Source organism: Tetrapisispora phaffii, chromosome 7 (genome assembly GCF_000236905.1).
Source record: "Tetrapisispora phaffii CBS 4417 chromosome 7, complete genome".
Classification (NCBI taxonomy): domain Eukaryota; kingdom Fungi; phylum Ascomycota; class Saccharomycetes; order Saccharomycetales; family Saccharomycetaceae; genus Tetrapisispora; species Tetrapisispora phaffii.
In genome coordinates, this window is record NC_016526.1 from 419,596 (window position 1) to 445,568 (window position 25,973).

General features: G+C 30.9%; 11 protein-coding genes across 11 annotated transcripts; 3 read left to right on the forward strand and 8 right to left on the reverse strand.

Annotated features, from left to right (window-relative positions):
* Nucleotides 1-736: 736 nt before the first annotated feature.
* TPHA0G02050 (DEAD/DEAH box helicase) lies at nt 737-2,053 on the forward strand (the record flags this gene model as incomplete). Its single annotated transcript, XM_003686427.1, has 1 exon — nt 737-2,053. The coding sequence occupies one exon, from the start codon at nt 737-739 to the stop codon at nt 2,051-2,053; it is 1,317 nt and encodes a 438-aa protein (XP_003686475.1).
* A 367-nt stretch (nt 2,054-2,420) lies between these two features.
* TPHA0G02060 (40S ribosomal protein uS9) lies at nt 2,421-3,513 on the reverse strand (the record flags this gene model as incomplete). Its single annotated transcript, XM_003686428.1, has 2 exons — nt 2,421-2,828; nt 3,490-3,513. 2 exons carry the CDS (start codon nt 3,511-3,513, stop codon nt 2,421-2,423), a joined length of 432 nt encoding a protein of 143 aa, XP_003686476.1.
* Nucleotides 3,514-5,759: 2,246 nt separating this feature from the next.
* On the forward strand, nt 5,760-6,920 carry TPHA0G02070 (60S ribosomal protein eL13; the record flags this gene model as incomplete). Its single annotated transcript, XM_003686429.1, has 2 exons — nt 5,760-5,763; nt 6,325-6,920. 2 exons carry the CDS (start codon nt 5,760-5,762, stop codon nt 6,918-6,920), a joined length of 600 nt encoding a protein of 199 aa, XP_003686477.1.
* Nucleotides 6,921-7,222: 302 nt separating this feature from the next.
* SIP5 (Sip5p) lies at nt 7,223-8,632 on the reverse strand (the record flags this gene model as incomplete). Its single annotated transcript, XM_003686430.1, has 1 exon — nt 7,223-8,632. The coding sequence occupies one exon, from the start codon at nt 8,630-8,632 to the stop codon at nt 7,223-7,225; it is 1,410 nt and encodes a 469-aa protein (XP_003686478.1).
* Nucleotides 8,633-9,582: 950 nt separating this feature from the next.
* Nucleotides 9,583-10,932, reverse strand: RIM11 (serine/threonine protein kinase RIM11; the record flags this gene model as incomplete). The annotated part of the gene is made up of 1 exon (XM_003686431.1): nt 9,583-10,932. One exon carries the CDS (start codon nt 10,930-10,932, stop codon nt 9,583-9,585), a length of 1,350 nt encoding a protein of 449 aa, XP_003686479.1.
* Nucleotides 10,933-12,530: 1,598 nt separating this feature from the next.
* MDH3 (malate dehydrogenase MDH3) lies at nt 12,531-13,625 on the reverse strand (the record flags this gene model as incomplete). The annotated part of the gene is made up of 1 exon (XM_003686432.1): nt 12,531-13,625. One exon carries the CDS (start codon nt 13,623-13,625, stop codon nt 12,531-12,533), a length of 1,095 nt encoding a protein of 364 aa, XP_003686480.1.
* A 360-nt stretch (nt 13,626-13,985) lies between these two features.
* Nucleotides 13,986-14,798, reverse strand: TPHA0G02110 (uncharacterized protein; the record flags this gene model as incomplete). Its single annotated transcript, XM_003686433.1, has 1 exon — nt 13,986-14,798. The coding sequence occupies one exon, from the start codon at nt 14,796-14,798 to the stop codon at nt 13,986-13,988; it is 813 nt and encodes a 270-aa protein (XP_003686481.1).
* A 292-nt stretch (nt 14,799-15,090) lies between these two features.
* On the reverse strand, nt 15,091-15,693 carry CIN4 (Arf family GTPase CIN4; the record flags this gene model as incomplete). Its single annotated transcript, XM_003686434.1, has 1 exon — nt 15,091-15,693. The coding sequence occupies one exon, from the start codon at nt 15,691-15,693 to the stop codon at nt 15,091-15,093; it is 603 nt and encodes a 200-aa protein (XP_003686482.1).
* Nucleotides 15,694-16,349: 656 nt separating this feature from the next.
* On the reverse strand, nt 16,350-18,386 carry TPHA0G02130 (GATA-type transcription factor; the record flags this gene model as incomplete). The annotated part of the gene is made up of 1 exon (XM_003686435.1): nt 16,350-18,386. The coding sequence occupies one exon, from the start codon at nt 18,384-18,386 to the stop codon at nt 16,350-16,352; it is 2,037 nt and encodes a 678-aa protein (XP_003686483.1).
* A 4,691-nt stretch (nt 18,387-23,077) lies between these two features.
* On the forward strand, nt 23,078-24,400 carry GID8 (glucose-induced degradation complex subunit GID8; the record flags this gene model as incomplete). Its single annotated transcript, XM_003686436.1, has 1 exon — nt 23,078-24,400. The coding sequence occupies one exon, from the start codon at nt 23,078-23,080 to the stop codon at nt 24,398-24,400; it is 1,323 nt and encodes a 440-aa protein (XP_003686484.1).
* Nucleotides 24,401-24,605: 205 nt separating this feature from the next.
* On the reverse strand, nt 24,606-25,310 carry ERG29 (Erg29p; the record flags this gene model as incomplete). Its single annotated transcript, XM_003686437.1, has 1 exon — nt 24,606-25,310. The coding sequence occupies one exon, from the start codon at nt 25,308-25,310 to the stop codon at nt 24,606-24,608; it is 705 nt and encodes a 234-aa protein (XP_003686485.1).
* Between the last annotated feature and the right edge of the window lie 663 nt (nt 25,311-25,973).

Here is a 25,973-nt window from a genome sequence, read left to right on the forward strand (position 1 = left end):
GATGGAGGTATTGTAACGTATTCGGGTAATTGTTAGTGTCCATTAATGTTATATGGTAGCTGAAGTCATGGGGTTTGGACGTAAGTGCAAGAGTTGATAACGAGGTGTCATGTAGTGATATCAATTAGTCCTTTTTTTATAAAATGTTTAAGTTTAGTTTAGGTAATCTTTTAAAAAACAGCATTTTGATGATTAACGTGGGTTTTCTTTTCAAGTGTAAGTGGAGCTAAACATTAAATTCGTAATTAATCATCTAACTAGGGAACTTATATTGGTAATTCTTTGGGCGTGTTTATAAAAATTGTCAACTAAATTGGGCCTATTCTAAGTTAACCAGAGGCTTGGGTAAAATTAATGGATTTCCTCAAGCGTCACTAAATATTTAACTATCTTGTAACGACAGTGTGTGTTGTCGAAATATCACCATTTACTCTACCTAAATCCCTGGTTCCTTCTTTTTCCTACGGAACTTTGTCTTTGAAAAATGTGATGATTCGAAAAAGACAATATCCAAAAAGTGAAAAATACATGAAAAGCAAATAACATCTATAATATAGACAAGAAGGTATATCAATTATCGTTCTATCTTATTTTGATTAGAGATATAAACCTCACAGTAGCTATATATCAGAATTCCTCGATCATTTAGTGAACTTCAATTGATCAAAGTGAAAACGAACATCAGTCACTCTGTAATTGTATACCTTTCCTTTTTGAGCACAAATCATATTGCACAATGTCACACGAAGGTGAAGAAGATTTATTGGAATATTCCGATAACGAACAAGATATTCAGGTCGTTGCTGATAAGGCTGCTGAAAACACTGAAACTGCCACTGCTGATGAAGGTGTCGAAGGTGAAGATAAGAAAGGTTCTTATGTTGGTATCCATTCCACTGGTTTCAAGGATTTCTTATTGAAACCAGAATTGTCAAGAGCTATCATTGACTGTGGTTTTGAACATCCTTCTGAAGTTCAACAGCATACCATCCCACAATCTATTCACGGCACTGACGTTCTATGTCAAGCTAAATCTGGTTTGGGTAAGACTGCTGTTTTTGTTTTGTCTACTTTACAACAGTTGGACCCTGTTCCAGGCGAGGTTTCCGTTGTCGTTATCTGTAACGCAAGAGAATTAGCTTATCAAATTCGTAACGAATATTTAAGATTCTCCAAATATATGCCAGAAGTTAAAACTGCTGTCTTCTACGGTGGTACTCCAATCAAGAACGATGCCGATTTATTGAAGAATAAAGAAACCGCTCCTCAGATCATTGTTGCTACCCCAGGTAGATTAAAGGCTTTGGTTAGAGACAAGTTAATTGATTTATCCCACGTTAAGAACTTCGTCATCGACGAATGTGACAAAGTTTTGGAAGAATTAGACATGAGAAGAGATGTTCAAGACATTTTCAGAGCAACTCCAAGAGACAAGCAAGTTATGATGTTCTCTGCTACTCTATCCGAAGACATTAGACCAATCTGTAGACGTTTCTTACAAAATCCATTAGAGATCTTCGTTGATGATGAAGCTAAGTTAACTTTACACGGTTTACAACAATACTACATCAAGATTGAAGAACGTGAAAAGAACCGTAAATTAGCCCAATTATTAGATGATCTAGAGTTCAACCAAGTTATCATTTTCGTCAAATCTACAAAGAGAGCTAATGAATTAACAAAATTGTTAAACGACTCTAACTTTCCAGCTATTACTGTTCACGGTCACATGAAACAAGCTGAACGTATTGCTCGCTATAAAGCTTTTAAGGACTTCGAAAAGCGTATCTGTGTTTCCACTGATGTTTTCGGTAGAGGTATCGATATCGAACGTATTAACCTAGCTATCAACTACGATCTAACAACCGAAGCTGATCAATACTTACACAGAGTCGGTAGAGCCGGTAGATTCGGTACTAAAGGTTTAGCTGTTTCTTTCGTTTCCTCCCCAGAAGATGAAGAAGTTTTGGGAAAGATTCAAGAACGTTTCGATGTTAAAATTGCCGAATATCCAGAAGAAGGTATTGACCCATCTACATACTTAAACAACTAATTGTAATTTTAATTTTAATCCATGTCACACTAGGCTTCACAACACATTAGCCATACGTACTTTACTTTTATTACTACATTCTTAATTATGATCAGATTTCTTGACTTTTTATCGTGCTTCAACCTAACGTTTGTAGCGCCTCAGAGTTTTTAGCATGTACTTACACACATTGTAACTTCAACTTTATAGATGGCTAATTCAAATTTATATAGTATTAAATATAAATTTAACATAAAGGATTCTTAAAATGATAATTTCTGGAAAAACAATGAATTATTACAAATAATTATTTCAGGTATTTATTGAAAGACAATTGAAAAACAATATGACAAATGTATGTATATATAAGTTCTTGAAAGCTTCCAATTTAACGATAAGATTTTTGGAATCTAGATCTAGCACCTTTACCACCGAATTTCTTTGGTTCTGGTTGTCTAGCATCTGCGATCAATAAGGTTCTGTCGTAAGAAGTGAAAGCCTTCTTTAATTCGTTCTTAGATTGTTCATCAACATATTTTTGATGGTAAGCAACCAAACCCTTAGCAATAGCTTGTCTGATAGCATAAACTTGAGAGACGTGACCACCACCGGTTACTCTGATTCTGATGTCCACGTTAGCAAATTTGTCTAAACCTACTAATAATAATGGTTCGTAAACTTTGTATCTTAGGATTTCTGGTTCAACTAAGGTGATTGGAGAACCATTGACCTTGATCAAACCCTTACCGGCCTTAATGTGGGCAACGGCAGTAGCAGATTTCTTCTTACCAAAAGTCTGTTAAAAATAAAAAATGATATTAATGTATTATCATAAGTAATCATAATGTTAGTACAAATAATCCTATATTTCAATTTGCTAAAATTGCAATCTTTATGAATAAAATGGAAGACAGGTAACATAAGCATTACATTGGGATGAGTATATATAGGGTAATATGAGATCTCTCTTTCCCTTCTAGTAAAAGATCACAATTCTGATTAATGAATTTCAATTCACTAGTTATTTGCGTTATTCCACCCAGGATACAAGTCCAATGGTCTTCACGAAAATCCATGATAAAACATATTTTGCAATTAACAATATTCTCAAAATTAGTAAATAAAACATCGTATATTCTTCAAAATCACTTTTCTTCTTTTTATATTGATTCCACATGTATTTTTCGTATTAAACCAAAGCTATAATAGTATTTTCCCATCTTCAAAACTTCTTGCTCATGCACATATATATATCCTTATTCAAATTTCCTGACGTCTCTATAACATCTTTCTAGATTATTCTTGAAGTAAAAGATAGGTTTTCCATAATCACACCTCCAATTCCAGTAACAAAATCAATTTACTAGTGTAGCAGATATCATTCCCAGTTCAATTCTCTCTTTTTCACACACTGCATCACTAAATTCATAAAGATAATAAAAAATCAATTAACATACTTGGACACTTGGGACAGCAGACATCGTTGTATTTATTCTATGGGTTCTTTAAACAAGAAAAGAAGTACTATGCAGGAATATTATATAAAATGATGAACTTCTATATGCGAATAAGATTATTATAAACAGGCAATAATATGATTTAATTAATATCCACCTCCGAACGTTGCAAGTAGAAACACCATACATACAGTCTTTCAAAACTATTGAAGTCTAATCATAATAGTCTGAGAGTAATAATATTTCATAGTTTTACAGCCTGCTAAAAATTTCAAATAATATTAATATCCATTGATTTTAATTTCGCGGAATCTTCAAAAAAGTTTCAAATTTCCGTTGAAAACATAACGAAGAAAGGGAGCTACTATATATATGTAACTACTATCGATACAAAACAATTACTAGAAGTAAGAATGTCATACATAGATTGTAGTATATAGATCGTGGATATGTGGTTATCTAATATTTATTTACAAGTGAATACAGGAAAGGCAAATGGCTGATCTATTTCTTAGTATGCGAAAGCCTTGTATTTATCTGTATTCTTAAATAAGAGGTCTTATATTTTTTCAACCAGATTTGACATTATTGGTTGCGAATGTCGTATCATGTAAACCTTTGACTATATAGGAACGCAACGCAATATATACATGTAGGTATCTTGCTAATTCTATTCGAGTTTGTGTTGTAAACACATGGGAGTAAAAACTCTTAATATATAGGTAAAAGGTTTTACTTATGTATTATATTTAACGACATGTCATTTCATCTCATCGCTACTAAGCTATAACAATAAAAAAGTGATCACGTGATAATGTCTTATCGTAAACTGAAAATTATTCATAGGACAGTCAATTTAAATAACGATACTTGTGTTTGAGAGAGACTAGGGTAGGTACATAAATATAATGATGTTTTACTATTTACCGTATTACAGTAGTGAACCTGTGAGGTATGATAGCTTGTTTCAAAGCATGTACCTCTCTTTCTCTATTCATTAACTGCAGTTTCACGAACTTAATATGTGCACGTGATTGATAAGTTCATTATCATTGTCCTATGTTCTGCGCACGGTCCATGAGCGACAAAAAACAGGAAATCTATTTTTTTTATTTTTATATTTTCATTTCGTAAAACCAAGAATAGTACATAGCGCGGTGTGCTGGTGTCGCAATCACGCCCGTTGAAACAGTCACCTGAAAGTTAACATGACTGTGTTTAACATAAACATCCGGACATTACCCAGGTTTTTCTCAAAAAAAAGTTTTAAATTCTTTCAGAAATTGTAAATTATCTGACTATTCTTGATCATTTAAAACACATATTCAAATCTGTACTTCTGCCCAACTGTTATCACAACCATATGCATACAAAACTAAGTAGAAAACTTGAATCTCAAAGTACTGTCCGCGCAGTCCCCTAGAACATCGTATTGATGATCTAAATGAGACAAAGGCAGACACACATACTTAGCGGTCAACACTTACTTGCCATATCATTTGCAACCACGTGACTCACTTCATGTATGAAGCATGCTCACAAATCTGTCTCCAGTCGTCGACATGTATATGCAAATGCATGTATGAAATCTTACCCGCTATAGACAAGTCATGGAGGTCAAGATGCGGTTCCATGTACTGGTTCGACGTTACAAATTACTTTACAATAATGCAGGCCTCTCTTGAAACTGAAGAAGCAGCTGCTACCCAATTCACAATCTTCACTCCGCTGGCAATATATACGATATGTACTATCAAGAAAACGTTGTGATAATTTCTGAAAGCGCTTAGCAACGCTTTCAAGACACTTCGTTCTACCATTTGCTGTCGCACACATAACAAATAGACAGTCTCATCACGGGATCACATATAATTTTATATCTTTCCTATTTTACCTGCGCATTGCGCAAACAAGATAATTCGAAAAATGAAAAAATTTGAAATATTTTTTTCAGATTTTTTTTTTCAGAGTGAAATTATTCGATGAACTTTTTTCAATGAAATTTATAGCAATTAGGTAATGAATTAGTGGTAGAGAGATAATAGATGAAGACTGAACTAGAGAGAGAAATATATTCATTGAAACAGATTGATTGTATTACACTATTCGTATTGTCGTTTTATTATTATCGTCAATTCAATGCTTAGTGGTTGAATTGATTAGATGTCCTTTATATATATAAGTTAGCGTGTATCGTGCTATATACTACATGTATTTTCTTGTTAAAATTTAAATGTTTCTTGTATAAGAACACCAGGAATCAAGTAACAATGGGTATGTACATAAACCATGAGCTATAGAACTGTACTGATCGATGAGACATTGACATTATTATGATTATTAGTGATTCCATTGTTTGCTAGAAGGATTTTGATAAATAAACAGGTTGTTGGAGTCAACTTAAACAATAGATTCTTAATAGAGAAAATGCCAAATCGTTGAATTTTCTCAAAGTATATGAAAAAGGTTTTTTATAAGAGATAATTTCACTAGAATAGAATGCATTCAGAATCTTGCTAAAGTATGAAGACATATGCTGAGGACGTTGGGAGTTCTTAAAAAGTGAAACGAAAAGAATGAACATTATCGCATACTATATTGATTTATATTTTTTATGAATTATTTGTGGTTTACTTCTAAACACCAGTTTTAGTGAACAATGATGAACGTTGAACGCATTGCAATTAAATAGGAAATGTATAATAAATGTGTTACATTAATCATAGTAATATCAAGGATACGATCAATTCAAAGCAACATAAAATAATTTAGTTCCTTTTTACTAACATTTTACAAGTTTCAAATCATTTGATTTAAAATTTTCTATTATTACAGCTATCTCCAAAAATTTACCATTATTGAAGAACCACTTCAGAAAGAACTGGCAAGAACGTGTCAGAGTTCACTTTGACCAAGCTGGTAAGAAGGCCTCTAGACGTGATGCCAGAACTGCTAAAGCTGCTAAGATTGCTCCAAGACCATTAGACTTACTAAGACCAGTCGTTAGAGCCCCAACTGTTAAATACAACAGAAAGGTTAGAGCTGGTAGAGGTTTCTCTTTAGCCGAAATCAAGGCTGCTGGTTTAACTGCTGCTTACGCCAGAACCATTGGTATCGCTGTCGACCACAGAAGACAAAACAGAAACCAAGAAATCTTTGACATCAACGTTCAAAGATTAAAGGAATACCAATCTAAGATTATTGTTTTCCCAAGAAAGGGTAAGGCCCCAGAAACTGAACAAGTCTTATCTGCTGCCGCTTCTTTCCCAATTGCTCAACCAGTCACTGATGTTGAAACCAGAGCTGTTGAAGACAACGGTGTCTCTGCTTACACTACTTTGAGATTAGCCAGATCCGAAAAGAGATACAGGGGTATCAGAGAAAAGAGAGCCAGAGAAAAGGCTGAAGCTGAAGCTGAAAAGAAGAAATAAGCTAACTCCAGATAAATAAATATTTCATTTTATAAAATATAATTTTCTTCATTGTTTAGTATTATAATGATGGGAATACATCACAAATAGTAATTCTATAACTTACATCATAATCAGGTATCACATTTTTTATATGTCGAAAGCATAATCCTAAATGGGTTTACATGATTTTAATTAGGTTTTGAATGGACATAACTTTATTACTGTAAGTACAGATTAAATTATTTATATTTAAATTATTGAATATTTTAAAATGGCATTTATTGAAATTATATTATGAATATGTATATATTCCACAGCTTTCATTTCTTCTTTTTCGGTGAATTTTCTTTCAAGCTCAGTTTTATAGCCTGTTCAATCATTTGCTGCTCTAGGTCATTTAAATTATTTTGTGATTCCTGATTGTTCCCATTTGATCCCTGTATTAGTCTATTACTAACATGAATAGCAGTGGCATTGGCGGATCTACGCTCTAGTTTACTTATTTCTTTTTTGAGCCTCTCTTCCCAATTTGGACGTATTGTATCAGACGTTATCTCGTATGTCTGCTGCCTGCCTAATGGATCTTGAGAGGTCAATGCTATGTTTGATGTTAAATCCGTTCCTGAGTCAGTCTTGGACACGCTACTTAAATCTTCCTCATCAGTTAAATCATATTTATTGTTAGTGCTCCCTTTCTTGAACTTAATTAACGGAATAGAATGGTAACCACACTCATTATCTTTCAAAGGTTTGTAAGTAATGGTGAAATTTTCGCTTGCACAATATGGGCACTTTGCTGGTTCCGAGGTTAATAACTGTGGATCTTTATCTTCTTCTTCTTTATCATCTTCATCGTGTGGAAAATGAGGATGTGATCTCTTAATTTGGACAAAACACTCAGTACAAATGGGTTGCTGACAACATTTTGAGCAGTTTAAATTATTTGGATAATATAGAAAACAAATAGGACACTCTTTACCATTCCTATATAATTGTAATTTTAGTTCATCACTTGGCAAATATTGATCTAGCTTACTGGTTCCATTATTTTTCTTCAGTATATTCTTGTTATACAGTTTCTTTTCTAAAAATATATTATTTTGAATTTCTTGCCATATGATTCTCTTCTTATATAATCTAGCTTTAAATATCAAATTATGCATTTTTTTCCTTTCTCTTTTGGACATCGTTCCTGACTCATTATTTATTAAGTGATCAAACTGTTCAGAATACAAATCACCAGTTGGAATCCCTTCAAATTCCTCAAGATTTTCCTCAAATACCGAATGTAATGGTAACCCGTCCACGATTTTAATCAACTCCTCATCCGTCCAAGAAGCATCATAATCTTGTAATGGTGTATAAAATGGCGCCAGTTGTCTTCTCTTGATCAATGTTTTAACAGTTTTTGCATTATAATCCAGCTTATCAAAACTATAACAACCAAATGGGGCTAAATAACCGCCATCCACAGATGATTTATAATTAATAACCAGTTCTTTTGCTTGTTGCTCCTTTTGTAATTCTCTCTGACGTAAAGTTTTCATTTTACCATCTTTATCATTTCTCTCATTACTTCTTAAAAACCCATTAACAAGAGATGATGTATTTCCTCGTCTGCTTCTAGAATTATCGCTGGTATCACTTATTGTTCTAGGCAAAGTTGCAGGGCCTACATTAACATCGTTAGCACGATTTTCATCTTCTAGTTTACCTGGAACATTACCCATCCTATCGAAGTTTCAAAATGCTTATATTATCACCGAATAACTTAATAATGTTTCCAATATTTAAATGTTCCCCTATTTTCTATTGATCGATATTTATATGTATAGATTATATATTAGTATGAGAATAATTACCCTTTTCTAGTGAGTATATCTCAAATTATACTTTCCAGCAATTATAATTAACTAAATAGACTTAAGTTAGTTAAGGATCTTCAAATATATATATACATAAATGTGAGTCTTTTTAAAATAAGATAAAATAATTCTATTAGTTCTAATTTTTCCTTACTTTACTTTGATTTGATTTATCTTTCTCCTACGATGATAAGTGCACATAGCTTCGTTAGAAAACGCTTTCGGATAAATAGCGCTTACCTTAAGTCTCATTTTTATAAGTTAGGTGATTTTGAATTTTGAAGTTTGTGGGCCCTCGGTGGAAGAAAATCGATGATGATCACAAAAATGTCCATGTAAAAGTGAGCTATTTCTATATTACATGGTCTATTGATAAGTTAATCAGTAGTCTAATTACTTGGGATAAATGTATATCAAGATCAGAAATATAGAATATATTATTTATTTATTGTTGCCTCTACTTAGTTCAATATGATGGAGAATGCAATATTCGAATATCCCTAAAAATTAGGTGCTTGTTTATAAATCGATATAAAAAGTTGAAGATATTTTTTTTATATTAGTTAATTATTAACTAGTATCCATGATACTTGAAACATGGACACCTTCTAAAAAATAATATCACTATTTAGTATTTCAAATGTTAATTTTATGTTACTTTTTTTTAATCAAAGAAAAAGAATTTCATAAAAACAATATTCTTATTATATTATTATTGATTATATGCATGATAGTTGAGGCAAATGAATGTATGCTGCTTCATTGTTGATGGAAAAAAATGTGAATATATATATGTCCTTGCATCTTTTTTATTTTTACCCTGGTATGATATTAGGCAGTAATTTCAATTTTATAGCATCTAATTGAATGCTATTCAAATGATTGAATTCTTCTGAGACGTTAAAATCTAACAATTCTAATTTATCGACTAACGATTTGATTTGATTGAGATTCAAATTTTGTTCGTTATTAATCGTTAAATTATCACCGTCGGGGTTTAAACCAACACCAGTAGTTATTATTCTTAATTCATCAAAATATTTTTGACACAAACATTGCAATGAATTCAATCTTTCCATTGGATCATACTTCAATATATTTGTTAATAAACTCACTGTTACCTCGTCTTCTTTCTTAAAGACATTATTTAATGGTATAGGTTTAATTTGTGGAAATTTATGTTCCATATAATTTGAATTCATTGCACAAATATCTTGTTTTGAAGGGGTACCTAATATTTTAATAATCTCCACCAATTGATCAATACCACTTTCGCCTGGAAACATTGGTTGACCTAACAATAATTCTGCCATTACACAACCTGTTGACCAAATGTCGATTTGATTTGTATAGTTTGTTGAACCAAAGATTAACTCTGGAGCTCTGTAATATCTTGAACAAATATATGATACATTTGGATCAGTTATTTTCAATTGTTTTGCACTACCAAAATCACAAATTTTCAATTCAAATGTACTTGGATTTACTAATAAGTTCTGCGGTTTAATATCTCTATGGCATACATTAATATTATTGTGCAAATAATTCAATGCTTTAAAAATTTGATACATATAGCATTTGATTTCGAATCTTGGCATTGGTGATCTTTGGTGTACAAAATGTCTTAGCCTCTGATATAATGATTGTGGCATGTAATCAATAATTAAATTTAAATAAATTTCATTATGTGAATCTTTTTCATAGAAAAAATATTTCAAATTGATTACATTTTTATGATTAATTAATTTCATTATTTCTAATTCTCTGTTCTTGAATCTTTTATCTTGCAATACTTTTTTAATTGCTACTAATTCATTAGTTTCAATTATTGTAGTGGTAAACACCACACCAAATGAACCATGACCAATCACTTCTGTGGTAGGATACGAAATGGTCACTGGCTCGTCTTCAATGGTGTTTGTATCGTCACTGCCATCTTCATTATTGTTGTCTTTAGTATTATTATTATTATCTCTATCATTAATAGTATTTACAACTTCATTATTTTCATTAGTTAATAGGTCATTACCGTTGTTATTAGTATTCCTGTTATTATCTGTATTAAGATCTTTTATTATCGATAGATATTTTGTTTTGTTATTGGCATGGCCAAAATATACTTGTTTATGCACTATTGCAGTTGCAACCCCATTAGTGGATGACATATTTTCCCTTTTTGAAATAATGATAAAGTTCTGAAAGAACGAAGAAACTGAATATTGAAATATAGTTTTTAGTAATTAGCTGATATTAATGAATATATGATTGCTACTATTAATATTAATATTATTATGATTATTATTTAAAATGCCCCACAAACAATCTATGTGTATTATTATTATCAGATCATAAAAATCTTTAAAAAAAAATGATATAGTTAATATTAATTAGTAAATTAAAGTGGTACTGTTCTTTTTTATTTTTTAACTTGATACTCTAAAAAAAAACATATAAAACAAAGACAACTTATTGTTAATTTTAGTTTTTTTTATTGAGAAGCCCTTATTATTCAAACAAAACGAAATACGGGATATCTTTAATGGAAATAGAAAAGGTGATCTTATATTATTTTGTGTTTGTTAATTTTGGTGAAGCCGTAAACTACTTATATTTTTTTATTCTATAGCACTTAAATAGAGTAAAAAGAGTTAGATAATCGGTATATTGATTTAGAATCTATTGTCACTCAGTATATTATATTATATTATAATATGAGAGCATAGTAGCATAATAAACTGATCTTTAAAAAAACTAAAGTAATTGAGCTTAAACTACCTTTCTAGTTTCAGTATTATCTATCAGTCGTTATAAATTAACCGTTACTTTAAAATTTCCTTTATTTCTAAAATGTGATTTTCCACGAATGAAGTTCATGGTAATATCCAGTCTATTTAGTTTATGTTTTTTTTGATAGCTCGTCATTTGTGTGATCTATGTCATCTCCACAAAAACAATAGTAGAATAGGACGGAGACACCGACGGTTACCCGACGTTACAATAATACTTGTATGGGCCAGCCCCACCTCCCCTCGTCTCTCCGCCTCACCGAGGGAAAAGGAGATTGATTGATTAATTGGTGAGACAAAACCGTCAGGCAATCGACAATGTATCGGGCGGGCCCAGTGTTTTCAACAGTATGTCGTGCTATGCCGTGGTAAATTATGTGCGACTGCTCTCTGTGCCGTTCGCGACGCCTGTATCACAACTGGCGAGTGTTGGTGTGGGTATCTGTGTGTGTCTAGGCAAGAGAGTAATAGGGCGGGGAAACGGGCTGGGAACCGCCATGCGCGCAAGTTACAAGGATTCTCCACTTGCTTCTCTCGCGTACGGAGTTCTTCTGGAACTGGGTCGGAGAATGTGTTGTCTTAGTCTGTTGTTTCTCTTCCTTTGTTGTCGCTGAAGTAATGTGTGCAACAGAGGCAACCCTTTTCACTGCGAATCACCACCACCAGGTGAATGGAGCAATCGTTTACTTGGTGTGTCCTTTTCTGTCAACTGTCTGTTGTTCAAGAAGAAGGGACGTCTCTACCAGCCATTTTAATTCATTTAATTGATTGTTGTGCGCGGAATCCTTAGATATTACTTGTTGGTATCATAGATAGTTCTTATGGAAGCAACTCTCTATCGTATTAATCAACCACATATTACTAATATTGAATATAGTTATTACTGACGTTGTATATAGTACTAAATGGTTTCAAAAATATATATATATATATAAAATAAGATGAAACCATTATTTAAATAGGTATAATCACTATTATTATAATTTTGAGTTATTTTTGATATAATCTTCTCCTGTTTTGATATCTTTGGTTAAAGCTTCACATGCAACTTTAATCATTTCTTTCTCATTTGGGGATAATGTATTTTTTAATATACAACTTAAATCAATTGAATTAATATCACCAGATTTTCTATTTAATTTGACTGGAATTGCAAAATATTCTATATTTAATTCACTGTTTTGTGTTATTTCTTTTAATTTATCCTGTAGAAATTTACCATTTGGTAAATCAGGTAAATAAACATAACATGGTAAATTATTTTCGTTTGAATATATTGATTCCTCATTATCAAAATTAATTGTCTTTAATATTTCATTTGTGAAAAAATATCCAGCAAAAGCCATTGATAATGTGGCTGAGCCTTTACCATTCTTAGCTTTAACAATTTCATCGCCACCAAATTGAATTTGATGAACTAATTCTTTGATTTCTTTTTCGTTATATAGTAGTGTTTTATTAATTAATAAAGGTACGATAGTAGTTCCTGAATGTCCGCCAATTACCATAATATTATTATTATTTAATTGTTTATTATACTGTTTGGAATTCACTATTGCGTTCTTCTTTTTACTTTTGTTTTCGTTCAAGAGATTTGCCAAAAAAGTATTGGCTCTGATTAAATCTAGCATTGTAATACCCATCACTAGTCTAGAATTAAATTTGCCCATTAATTTCAACGTTTCGCATACTACAGGGATTAGTGAATTCACTGGGTTGGAAATAATTAATAATTTTGTATTTGCAGAACAATATTTGCCGTATTCAATTGTTAAATTTTTCACAATTTTAGCATTGATCTTAAATAAATCATCTCTTGTCATCCCTGGTTTTCTAGGAATGCCCGCAGTGATGATAACAATATTAGCATCTTTTAAAATATTTGCAATGTCTGCATTCGCACCAGAGCAATTTGAGTTCGTATTGATGTGATCTAAATCTTTCGAAATGCCTTTAGTAATATCATTAATATCATATAATGCTAAGGTGGAGACGTATGGACTTAATTTCAATAACAAGGATAATGGTTGTCCAATACCACCAGAAGCACCTAAAACACAAACTTTTACCATCTTTCTTAATTGACGTATATCCTACCCACAAAATAAACTGAGTATATGTATTTATTCTATTTGAAATACATATTAATTACTTGATTAAGACAAATATATAATAATAATATTGAATTATTTTTTACCATGTCTTTAAATACCTTTTTTTTCAGTTGACTTCTTTTAAACCTCCAAATTTGAGCGGCCAAAAAAGGAAAATGAATCATCATCGGTCTAATGGATTAAATAATGTAGTACTTAACTTTAAACTTCATTCTGTGACCAGTTCATTTAGCAGTTCGTCAATTGTGTTTATATTTATATTTACAAATATAAATATATGGAAACCTGCATTTAAGTCTATATATTGTTCATTTTTACTTAAAAGGTATCGTTATATGTTGTTAGATTATCAACATTATTGTTACTGTTATAATAATTGTAGTTGTTGATATGATTATCTACATCAATAGTAGTGTAATCACCATTCATTAATCTATCCAATAACTCTTCAAAATTTTTATTACTTATAAGAGGTTCATGTTGTATTTTATGTTGTAATATTATTTGTAAAAAACCGTAATTTTTATGAATGGATAATAACATTTTTGAGTTACAATCAAATCTTTTTTTATTATTAGAATTTAAAATTCCTTTAGTTCCATTATTATCTGAATTTATTTGTGCATTATTCTCAATAAAATTTTCATTGCCATCAGGGCATATTTCTCTGTTTAATCTACCTCTTTCTTGTTTACATTTATACAGTTTAGAGAATACTCTGTAATCTCGGATATTCCTAGACTTATATATCACAAATGATAAACCTGTTGCTTTATATATAGCATCGACTATATTAGCAAATAAATATTCGATTTGTTCTTTGTTAGGTGTAAGAGTTGTTATTTGGAATTGTTCTAATGGAATCGTTGCTTTAATATCCAAAATTAGATCATTGAATTTCATTTTTTCGTTCAATATATATTTAAATTGTTCAAAATCATGCAAGGAACACGATGCATATAGTTTTAATCGTTGCACTTTAATGTATCTCGACAGTTTATTTATATCTTCATTTGCAAACCTTAACTGTTCATAATCTGGTACTTTTCGTATTCTATTTGGAATTTTACTTTTCTTTTCTTTCGAATTACTCCTCAATGCTACCTTAAATACGTGTTCCATTATAACCATCGTTTGTTTTCAGGTATTCTTAAGATTTATTTACAAATGGTTGTACATTACTTAGGTTTTTTATGATAATATTGTATTTTAAATAAATTAGTCATTACATTTTCAAACCAAAGCTCTAATTGAAAAATTTTAACAACCATTTACTTAAAATTTCAAATTTCCGTTTTCTACCATATTAAGAAAAAGTTACATAACATTGATCATAGATAGTCATCTCAGAATTTGTATAACTAATTAAATGAAGTATCCAATATGATTTTGTAGTATACAAATAAATATAACTATATAATGTTTATGAATTGTACTCACTTGATGCAATAATTGAATTCATGATATTCTCAATACCATCTCCATGTGAAGCACTACATTGGATGAATTCATAATTTTTTGTTACTTTGTTTTCTAAATTTAAAGATTTGATAACTTTATCTTGTAAACTAAGCAATTTTCCTTCTATCAGGTTATTTCCATCATTTTGTTGAAGTAAAAGATCAGTTTTGTTAAGTACAATTAATATCGGAAAGTCATATCCAATTCTGTCATTATTCATGTTGATCAAGTTTTTAAGCTCTTTGATAGATTCGTCATACCTAATTTGAACATTGACATCGATGCACCATATCAATATATCTGTTTTATCGAAATAGTTATCCCAAAAAGGTCTTAATGTGCTTTGTCCTCCAATATCCCAAATAGTAATCAAATGTTCAGAATGATAAAATGAATGTATCTGGAAACCTATAGTTGGTGTAATCTCATTATCTAAAATTTGATCATCTTTAGGTAATAACTTATTGACAATTGTCGACTTCCCTGCATTATCTAAGCCTAAGATCAAACATCTGATTTCTCTATCTTTTATTTTCTGTTTCTTGATAATAGTCAGTAAACCCATCTGCTACGACTACTAACTTGGAATATGTACAGTTTTCGGTTAATTGTCAATAACGTATTCGTACTGTCAATTTCCTATATTTTAATTATATGTCGTAACTATCGATATAAATAGATATATAATACAGAATTTATAATTTCGATAATGTAATCATCATTTGTGATTTCGATCTAATACTTTCTCTCTCTTCCCTTTCTCTTCTTAAATTTAAGTTTTGATGTTTTTTCGTTTTTTTTTTCAGAAAGACATGGAGCGTATATTACGAACGGTATTACGTACGACCGTCTCTATACGAGGGAATTGGTAGCGAAATATTTCGTGATTTTAATAATTTTACAAGTATTTCTCATCAATAACCTCTGAAGCTCATACATAAATGGTTTAAGATATTTCGAAAATGGTGTTAGGGTACACCTTATACAGAGGTGATGAATGTGTCTCATATACAAGAACAGTCAATTAGGTAGAATTTTATTTATTATTTGCCTGATATATCATTAATTGGTTAATATATATAATTACAACGGATAAAACTTGATTTTTCGGTCGTGGCACTATGATTGTTTCATGCTAAAAATGAAAGATGATTGAATCCCTTCTGAAAGATTCTTAAAGTTAATGTCATTAATTATATGAAATGAAGTAATATCTTAAGTTTATGGGATAGTATTATAATCATCATCCAACGTCTTATCTGAATTCAGTACTTTTATGTGGGACTCGGGAATGTTACTTAGACCAGAAGGTACCCTACGATCATGAGGTGATATATTTTTCCTATATCTCATTACCAAATTAGCTGATTTTAAACCAAATTTCTTTATTAGTTTTCTATAGAATAAACCACATGCATTGCATAGGGTCCTGTTACCGTAAGGACCCTTCCTCCATTCAGGAGTATCGTGATCGTTGCAATGTACGCATGCCATTTTTGTAATTTCATTTTTTCGCATCGATTCTGCAATAAGTAATTCCTCAGTAACCGAATTATGACGCGTTCCATTGCTACTTCCTTGATCGCTAGAGGTTGCGTCAGGAGTTGCACTATGTTGCTTAGAAATTGTGTCAGTCGCAACTGCGCCAGGAATATTATATGACGCATTTGCTCCAATTCCGACATTGCTAGAATAAGATGATCCACCGGATGTATGAGGTCTATAGAACTGGGAATATTGTTGTTGTGGAACAGTTTGGTTATTATGTTGTGTGCGCTGTACCTGTGGTTGTTGATAATGATGACCTTCAATTGGTTGTGGATTTATTATAGAATTTATTACAAATGTTCTGGGGTTATTAACTCCATATGAATGCTGACTAGGAATATTAGTATTAACTATATTTGATAGTTTTCCACCTTTGGTGATGGAGTTTGTTCCTGCTCTGATTGCCGGTTTCTTGACAGCATAGTTTACGTTATCGATGTTCTGATTTCTATTTGGAAGTTGGGTTGTAGGTGAATAAATTGAAGTATCTATTGGATCTGAATTCGATTTCTTATGGTTTGAGTATACTTGCCTGTCATTGAGCGTCACTGGACGGGATTGATTGTATGCCTTAGTATCTAATATATTTCCCGATATGTCTGTCTCACTTCTACTATTGAGTAGTCCTCTGTAATTGGTTAATGAACCAATGGATGGTAAAACAGTAGTTGCTGGATCAGTTTTTCTTCTGACAGCATTATAAGAATATGATTGCGACAGAGAACCGTTCTGACCATTTTGTGCATTACTGAAAGTAGAAGCTTGCGTGAGCTGTCTTGGCAATGTTGGAAGACTGTATGCGTCATTATTTTTTGATTTCTCCTTCTTCAGCTGTATTATTTCATCGAATATCGAACGGAAATTGTTGTATGATTGAGATATGCTTAGAAGTTGTTCATAGCTTAATGAATCAATAATAGAATCATCTAATGTCTTTGCATCATATGTGAGTAAATTTGGAAGGTATGGAAATGTACTCTCTAACTGTTTATAAAGTGGAAACGATTGGATGTCGTCATTAAAGATTTGATGTGCTTGGACCAACCTTGAAATTTTTTCTCTATATGTATGATTTATGTTATTCGCATCTGCGGTTTTATCAATAACAGTTGGATTAAAACTGATTTTATAGAGTTGTTCAGAATCATTGACAGAATTATTTGCGATATTATTTGGTTGCTCAACTGGAAAACTTGTCGTATCATTATTTTTACTTGATAACAACTTTGAATCATAATTTTTTTCAACAGATTGTGTTGCTTTGATCAAAGAGTCTAGGGAATTTTTACGCTGTTGAGGTCCCCTCGAAAATACATTGTCAGTATTAATTTGTGAAGATGAATTAGGTTCAATCTGTCGATGACCATTTTGATTTACTTCAGATTCTCTCATAGAAAAATTATTTTGGGCACTGGTATAAACACTGTTGCTTCTTATATTTAGTAACTTATTTATGTTATTAGAAGTTGTTAATTTATAATTTTTCTGTGTGTTAGAGAATAATGTTTCATTTTTAAGATCTGTGAAGTCTCTTGAAGTCTGTAAATCGGCAATTAATGATTTACTTGTATTATTTTGAATGTCGTTATTATTGTGGATGTGGTTATTATCAAAATAATTGGATTGAATATTATTTTTAAAAATTAATTTATTATTAGGAGTGTAATCAGGGTTGGCTATTGATATAGTTTTAATCTTTGGTGTTGACATGTTGTTGTTTTTTTGAAGTATTAATCAATATATATAATGAGATTTGGGAATGTAAGCTAATCTGGAAATGTATATTTTTTGCGAAGTGACACTAAAATCACTGTATCAACAAAGTTAAAAAAAAAGTTTAGTCAAAAAAAATTAAAACCGTAGAAAATAAAGGACAGATCGTAAGTAAACAATTGTTTATTTAGAGTGCTCTGTAATTTATTCCTTCTAACTTGTATATTTGGTAGTAAATGACAAAGCGTTTCGGACAACCTTAGTACCTCGAGAGATGAAATTTCTTATTTGTTAAATGAATTGATTAATGCTCGACTGTAAATTCAATAAAATTTAAAAATTATTTAACAACAATGTTTTTTTGAATTGATTAGATTTGGAAGTTTCTCAGTTTTGATATGCTTTTTCTTAGACAAAGAAAAATATAATTATCACTTTTTAGCAAAACGTCTTTTATGAATATATCGTTGTACCAATTTTCTTTTATTCTTTATTCATTAATTTATATTCCAATAGTAATAATAACACAATAAAACTAGAATAACTGAAGCTTAAAACAAAAAAAATAATTGAAAATAAAAATGAATACAAAAACAAAAAACGAAATATCAGATTATTTTGAAATACAAAAAAGAAAGCTTCCAATATTATTAAATAATAAAATAATAGAAACTTTAAGATAAGCGTCTAACGTAAATATTGTATCTTTTCCAAACATCCATTAGATACAACGTCAGTATTTGGAATAATAATTTTCAACACACATATTTATATAAAAAAAAATTCACAATATTCGAGATTAAACTTAATTATTTTATTATAATTTTAAACTAATCTTTAAAAGAAAACTCATTAAGGTCTTTACCTAAATTTGACTGAATTATATGGTTACAAGAACTGTTCTTTTAATGCATCATCATTACTGAAAATTCAACTACAGTAAGTAAATGAACATTTATTTACTTTTAATTCGTTAGTAATTAGAAAAAAAATAAGATGATTCCGATTATGAGTGGTATAACAGTTTTATTTTTTAAAAACGTAAAGGATAGACCTCAAATGTACTAGGGATCGAAGAAATTTATTCCTTGAATAATAACGTTATTGCAGTTGCTCAGAATTTCAAAAACAAATACCCAAACATCTGTAATAAGGATATAAACTCTGAAGTTGTCGAAGTTGAAATGTCAACCACAATACTGGTCTGAAATTAAAAAACCAAAAATAAGAGTTAACGAACTAGTGACAAACAAAGGCTTCCAAATGTCAAGATTATTAAGTCTTCAAAGCCAGCACAAAAACAATAATTCGGTTATTATTCTGTGTCAGACACATCTTCTTCTTGATTGTTTTTATTGCTGCTGTGTCTTTTTTTCAAAAAATACTCCTTTAAATCTGATTAAGTTACTATTATTATTTGCCTGGGATATTGGTTTGGGTTTTTGTCAATGCCACATATTATGCATTTTTGACAAAATCTTAATTTTGTAATTTGTATTTTAATTACTTACAACGTACTTCGAGTCACTGAATCTGAAAATAAAAAAAAACACAAAAAAGACGAAGAATTCTTAAGAATTTGTGTTTTTGCTGAAAGATTGTTGCATTTATGATTTAAGGGATACGCCTAATTACCAACATATTAGATGAGATGAATTTTTACATTGATAACTAATTAGGTATAACAAACGAGAAATTCAACAGAATTGTCGTCATAAATGAACAAGCATCATATTTACTACAGATAGGCACTTACAAAACGGCGTAATGACACTAAAGGTTCGTTAGATCTAAACCGTATCCATATCCTCTTTAGGTGGGTTTCTTTATTCGGTCATTCTACTTATCTTCGTTTGTTTATCTGTTATTTGCCAGTGGATTAACCATAGAACAAATCTCACAACTATTCCTCATTGTCAGAAATACCAAAAGGGTTACTAAATGTCTATACTCCGTAAAAAAGTTACATCAGTCAACATAATATTACATTCCCCCCTCTTCGAAAAAAACAAACAAAAAAGATAAAAAAGAAATTAAAAAGCACACATTATGCAAAAATGGTCCGATATAGTTAATGAACATGTTTTACTTTATTTGCTTGCGTGGTTGCTTTTGCTTGTGGCCATTATCGTCATCATTATTCATCATCCATTATTCCTCGAATGAACACTAATAAGATAGGTGCGATGTTTTTATGTGTAATAAACCTTTTTCGTTGTTCTTAATAATAACGAAAAATATCGCTTTTGATATTGACACTTCACTCCTGTAGGTAAGAGCAGGGACACTGCCACTAAGATAATTATTTCCACTTTAAGAATGGTGTTTACAAAATTAATTTATAAGTGTAACCAGAATAAGGATACGAATTATTTACAGTCAATTAATTACAACAAAAATAAAATAAAATTGTTGACAATAAAATATTATTGTTATAGAAACACAACTTCTAAGAAAGTACCGTCAATATACGCTCGTCCCATATTTTTGGTATTTTGTCACGAAATCTAGATTAATAAAAAAAAAAAGTCCACAAAAAAAGAAATTTCTAATAATAATAATAATATATAGCATACGGCATTATATTCACGCAGTCGCCGTTGGAGTACGTACAACCTAGGCACATTCATCTTTAAAACAGGAATATTGCTAAGTATTTTGTGCGCGCTTTTACAACCAAGAACACACATTTGAGTCAAATACTTCCCTTTTTAGTAATATGTACTGATCTGCAAAAAAAAAAGAAAATGATAACAGTAGGAGTCCTATTATGAAGTGACTTAGTAATCATATCTAATAGTATGTTCTACGGTGTATAAACTGCAGCAATGGCAGAGATACGACCGAAAAAAAAAATTGAAAAAATTGAAAACGGAAAATGAAAAATTATTTAATCTTCTTCTTCTTCTTTTGTTTCTTTGTGTTTTTGTGTGGTAAATTCGGCTTTGAATCAAGGGGAATGTGAGAAAGCAAAAGTATTAACCCACTACTTAACTCGTTTCTCCCTAATTAGTCAATTACACTAAACATTTGGTTCCCAACATTACAAGACCGTTTTGTTACTACAAACGTTCATGTCCATTGCTCCCCTATTTTGTAGGTGCTATTTTGTTGCTTTTTGCTGGATTTATAACTAAATCCGGATTAATTACAACTAAGAAACGAAGGTACAGTTTTTTATTACATCATAGAGATATCACCGTTGCTTTGTTGTATTTGGCTCGCCCTATGTATGTTCTATATTGTTTTTGGATAATATTGGTACTGTTGTTCGTTCTCAAATATACCTTATTATGCCAAGTTTCTTTAAATGGATATCGTTCACTGATCATATCTTGCTTCTTCTTCTTTGTGCATTTCGAAATGGTAATATTAACAACAAAATGAACAAAATAAAAGATATCTTGTAAATTTTAAGTTTTAACCCTCAAAAATGGTTATAAAATGTGGTAACTTGATTATCTATGTATCTCAAAATAGTAATTATTTTTGTCATACAACAATAAACGCATCTTTGAAATATTTACAAATTATTAGATATAAGAAAAGTTTAGAGCCGGGACTGGCATGTCATTTGAAATTCCGATATTTAATATCCGGTTTGATTGCAAAAACCAATACAAAATATGTTGTTTTTTTTGTAAATTACAAATACTTGATAAATTTAATTATGAACTTCCTACGTCGATATATCTGTGTTAGTTGATACATCAGAAATATACGTAATTGTGAAAGTGATATCTTCTTACTTAGGTTAGAATGCCGTGCGACTCATGGTGACGTAGGTACAGGCAGATACAGGTATACAAGTGTGTGTATCTAAATCCGGTATATCAGCCATCTAGATCTCTTCAAATGATTATGAAACTTTTCTTCGATTTTACGTGAAGATATTAGGAACGTTTTTAATAATGTGAGAAGATCAAAATATAGCTTAAGCTTGCACATTTCTATGTTTCTGAAAAGAGGTTGTTCTGGGTAGAACAAAAATATCTGGTTCAGCTGCGTTACACAGATTTCACCTCATTCGTACTCTGATAAAGAACTGGCTAAATAAATATTAATATGAAACTTCTATTCCTTAACTCCGTAGTCTTCTCTTAGGACCATTACGTTTTTTGCATCGCCCTAAAAGATTAGATTCTATCGATACATGGCATGCAACCTGATAGTTAGGGAATACTTATCTTTAGTAATATTTGACACTTCTTGTAAAGCACTACATTCATTATATCATCTTTCGGTCACTGAAATTTGTAAAAATCGTACTTCCCATGGCGACTTCTAAAACGACATAATTGCTTGTTCTGTGACACATCTGCCGAACTAATTTCATCTTTCTTTTGGAAATGAAGTCGCGTCACCCAGGAAATGTCCATGATTGCACCATTCGGGTAACGTCACATGATTATTATAATAATCAACATTTACTGGTTTTTAAATTATTCTGAAAATAAGTTACATTCATTAATTTGATAGTTTCAATTGTAAAATATTTAAGGGAGTTTATTAAATATTGATCACAGATATCTTTTTTAGTAACTTTTATTATAATAAAGATAAAATTCGAAGTATCTAAGTTAGTTATATACAATCTACATCAATTTATTCCAAATAAAGGTAGGTTGGTGAAATTACAAGTTCGTAGAAAGAACTATAGAATAAAACCACAGAGTCACATAGCTAAGATGCCATCAAGTAATCATTACTCTAAAGTGTTCACTAGAGAGGAATGGCAAGCGAGAGTGAAAAAAGAATCTGTCCTCGTAGATGAATATGATGTAAGGAATTTGGTGACAGATACATCTAACGATAATAACAAAAAATTGTCAAAGACAATTTATCAAACTGGTCTATCTACGCGTAAAACTATTAGTGAGCCAAGCATTCCGAAATTACTATTAAATTATTTTGTAACAATGGCATACGAGTCAGCAAGCATTAGATTGGCAAAAGAGCTGGGTATAATTGAATCTAATAAGGATATTAAGGATTTTTTAAACTTATATAAGATCGAAGAAAGGGCTAAAATTATGGTTCTGATTAAAAAGGGGAAGATAGGGAAAGTAATTGATGAAATAAATTCAAATTTTGGTATAGAGGTTCTAGAATTGACAGAAGATAGAAAGGCTTCAAACAAGAAATCTGATGACGACTTACATTTTAAGTTGTTGCTATTAAATTTAATTGAGATGATAAGGGCTCATAATAATGATACTAGATCCAATGATAGTATAGATCCTAATGATGATAGTGAGTTTATTATGAGTTTAGTTGAATACGCCCAGAACAAATTAATTTTAAAAGTATCATCAAATGAAATATATATGAAGGAGCTGGAGCTTGTGATGACCTTACTCTTGTTTCCGCAAAATAAACCTGATGCTAACAAGTCTTTAAGCGATAGTGAAACAGAAGATGTTCAAATTCCTCAATTTTTAACTGATTACTATTCATTATCCTTACGGTCCAAAATTGCAGAGGCCGTTAATAGAAGGTTGCTTAACATTATACACCCTTCCATTATAAAGAGAAGTGGTGACTTACTGAGGTTTCCGGATCTAATTTCAACAGATAGCATATCAAAATATCAGAACCATAGTAATAATATGAGTCAAACATCATTTTTTTTAAATACACAATCCAAAAGGGACAAAGCTGCAAATGGTGATGACAGTCAATCTGATGATATGGAAGTAGAAAAAACAGACTCTCAGATAAATGTTAGAAGTCCACAACCTAATCATGAGCAATCCACTAGTAATTATTGGACAAGTACAAAAAATGATATCATATCAAACAATGATTTGAATGATAATGATTATACAGATGATCCTTCTGTGCACGCAGATGATTCTCATGCCAAAAGAAGTCTGGGGTCAACCAGAACAGATCTTTCTGATATTCAATATGAATCAAAGTTGATTAAATTAATGAAACTATGGTGCTGGTGTGAGAATAAATTGCATGAACAAGATATCGGTGTTCCTCGTGTTACGACAAATGAATAGATATATAAACAGTTGACCCCATATGGTAAGATATGTTAATATTTGATATATTTAGGAAACTCTATATACGTGAAACACTCGCAATATTTCAATTGCCTACAAATGCATATATTTGACAGTGATGAATATATAAAGCTATGAGTACCTTTAATCATGCAGTAATATGAAAACTACGAATTTAAACAATTAGTTGCGATAAATGCATCTAATCCCATGTAATCTCAGCTTTGATGTGATCACCAGTTTGTATTTTTAAGAAACATAATTGAATGTCATCAATAGAAGTTGGTAAAACGTCCGAAAGAGTGTTATAAATTTTAACATTTTTCGATACAGTAATATTCAACTCACTTTCACCGTTTAATTCTTTGTATAGTTCACTATCTCTGAATAAATGGTAGACTTTAGTCCTCAATACACGTAAAGTACAGCCAAATTCTGGTCTCTTTTCATCTTCAAATTCTTCTGGAGAAAATTCTAAATGGAACCTGTAAGGAACTGACAATAATTCTTTACCATTTCTTATAACATTACATTCAACATATAAATGCGCAACATGGACTGGTTTAGCAAAGAATTTGTCTCTATCTTCGAAATCTTCAATTATAATACCACTTTTTTTGTCCAAATATTCTTTACTGTGATAATCATCTTGAATGAGCATTCTATGTAATTTTAGACTTTCATCAATCTTACCTTTCTCTAACTCTTCGTAAGTTTCCTTTTGTAAGAAACTCATTTCAATAGTGATGTATAGTTCATTAATAAAAGCCATTATACCAACAACAATTAAGAATAGAGTAATTCTACCGCTCAACTTATCATGAATAAATTGATGCACATAAGGAGCAGTGTTTAAGTAATCTATGATTCTTGTTTCATATTCGAAATAATTGTCTATAAAAGTCATCGTTCCTACAATAAATTAAATTTTTGTGAAGGTATGCGATTACTGCCCTTTACAAACTCTCTTAGTTTACCTAGTTTTTCCCAATTTTCCTTAAGCTAGATAAACAACGATAAAGGTGGATCTATGTCCTCGTGTCAATGAAACAGAACTCAGATCAAGCTAAGTTATTTATATATATAACCAAACTTAAGGTATTATGATCACATCGTTAATTCTTTATTATATAATTAATTTAACGGTGCTTATTGAACCTTCGCGGAGAATATAAAATTGATTATTATGTGATCTCAAAATCTCGATATTATATGAATCTAGATTTTAATTTTGGAAAATTAAAATAAACGTTCGTTTGGACTTAGAATCCCCTGTGGAGAGTAATCATTTTTCTGCCGAGAAATTTTTTTTGGTACACAGTGGTGAAGTAACACACTACTTTCTTTTAATCTGCTCGTATTACACAGGGCATTTTTTGTCACTTTCCGTGTTCGATCCCAGGGCAGGGAACAGGAAAAAATTATCTTATTCTCTGCAATGAAGAGGTTTAATAGAAACAATATTATAGATATAATATAATATAATATATATACTACAACGATAGATATTACATAGATGGTGCACATTGTGTGTGGCATATCAGTTGGTGCTTAGTCAGATCCTCTAAGC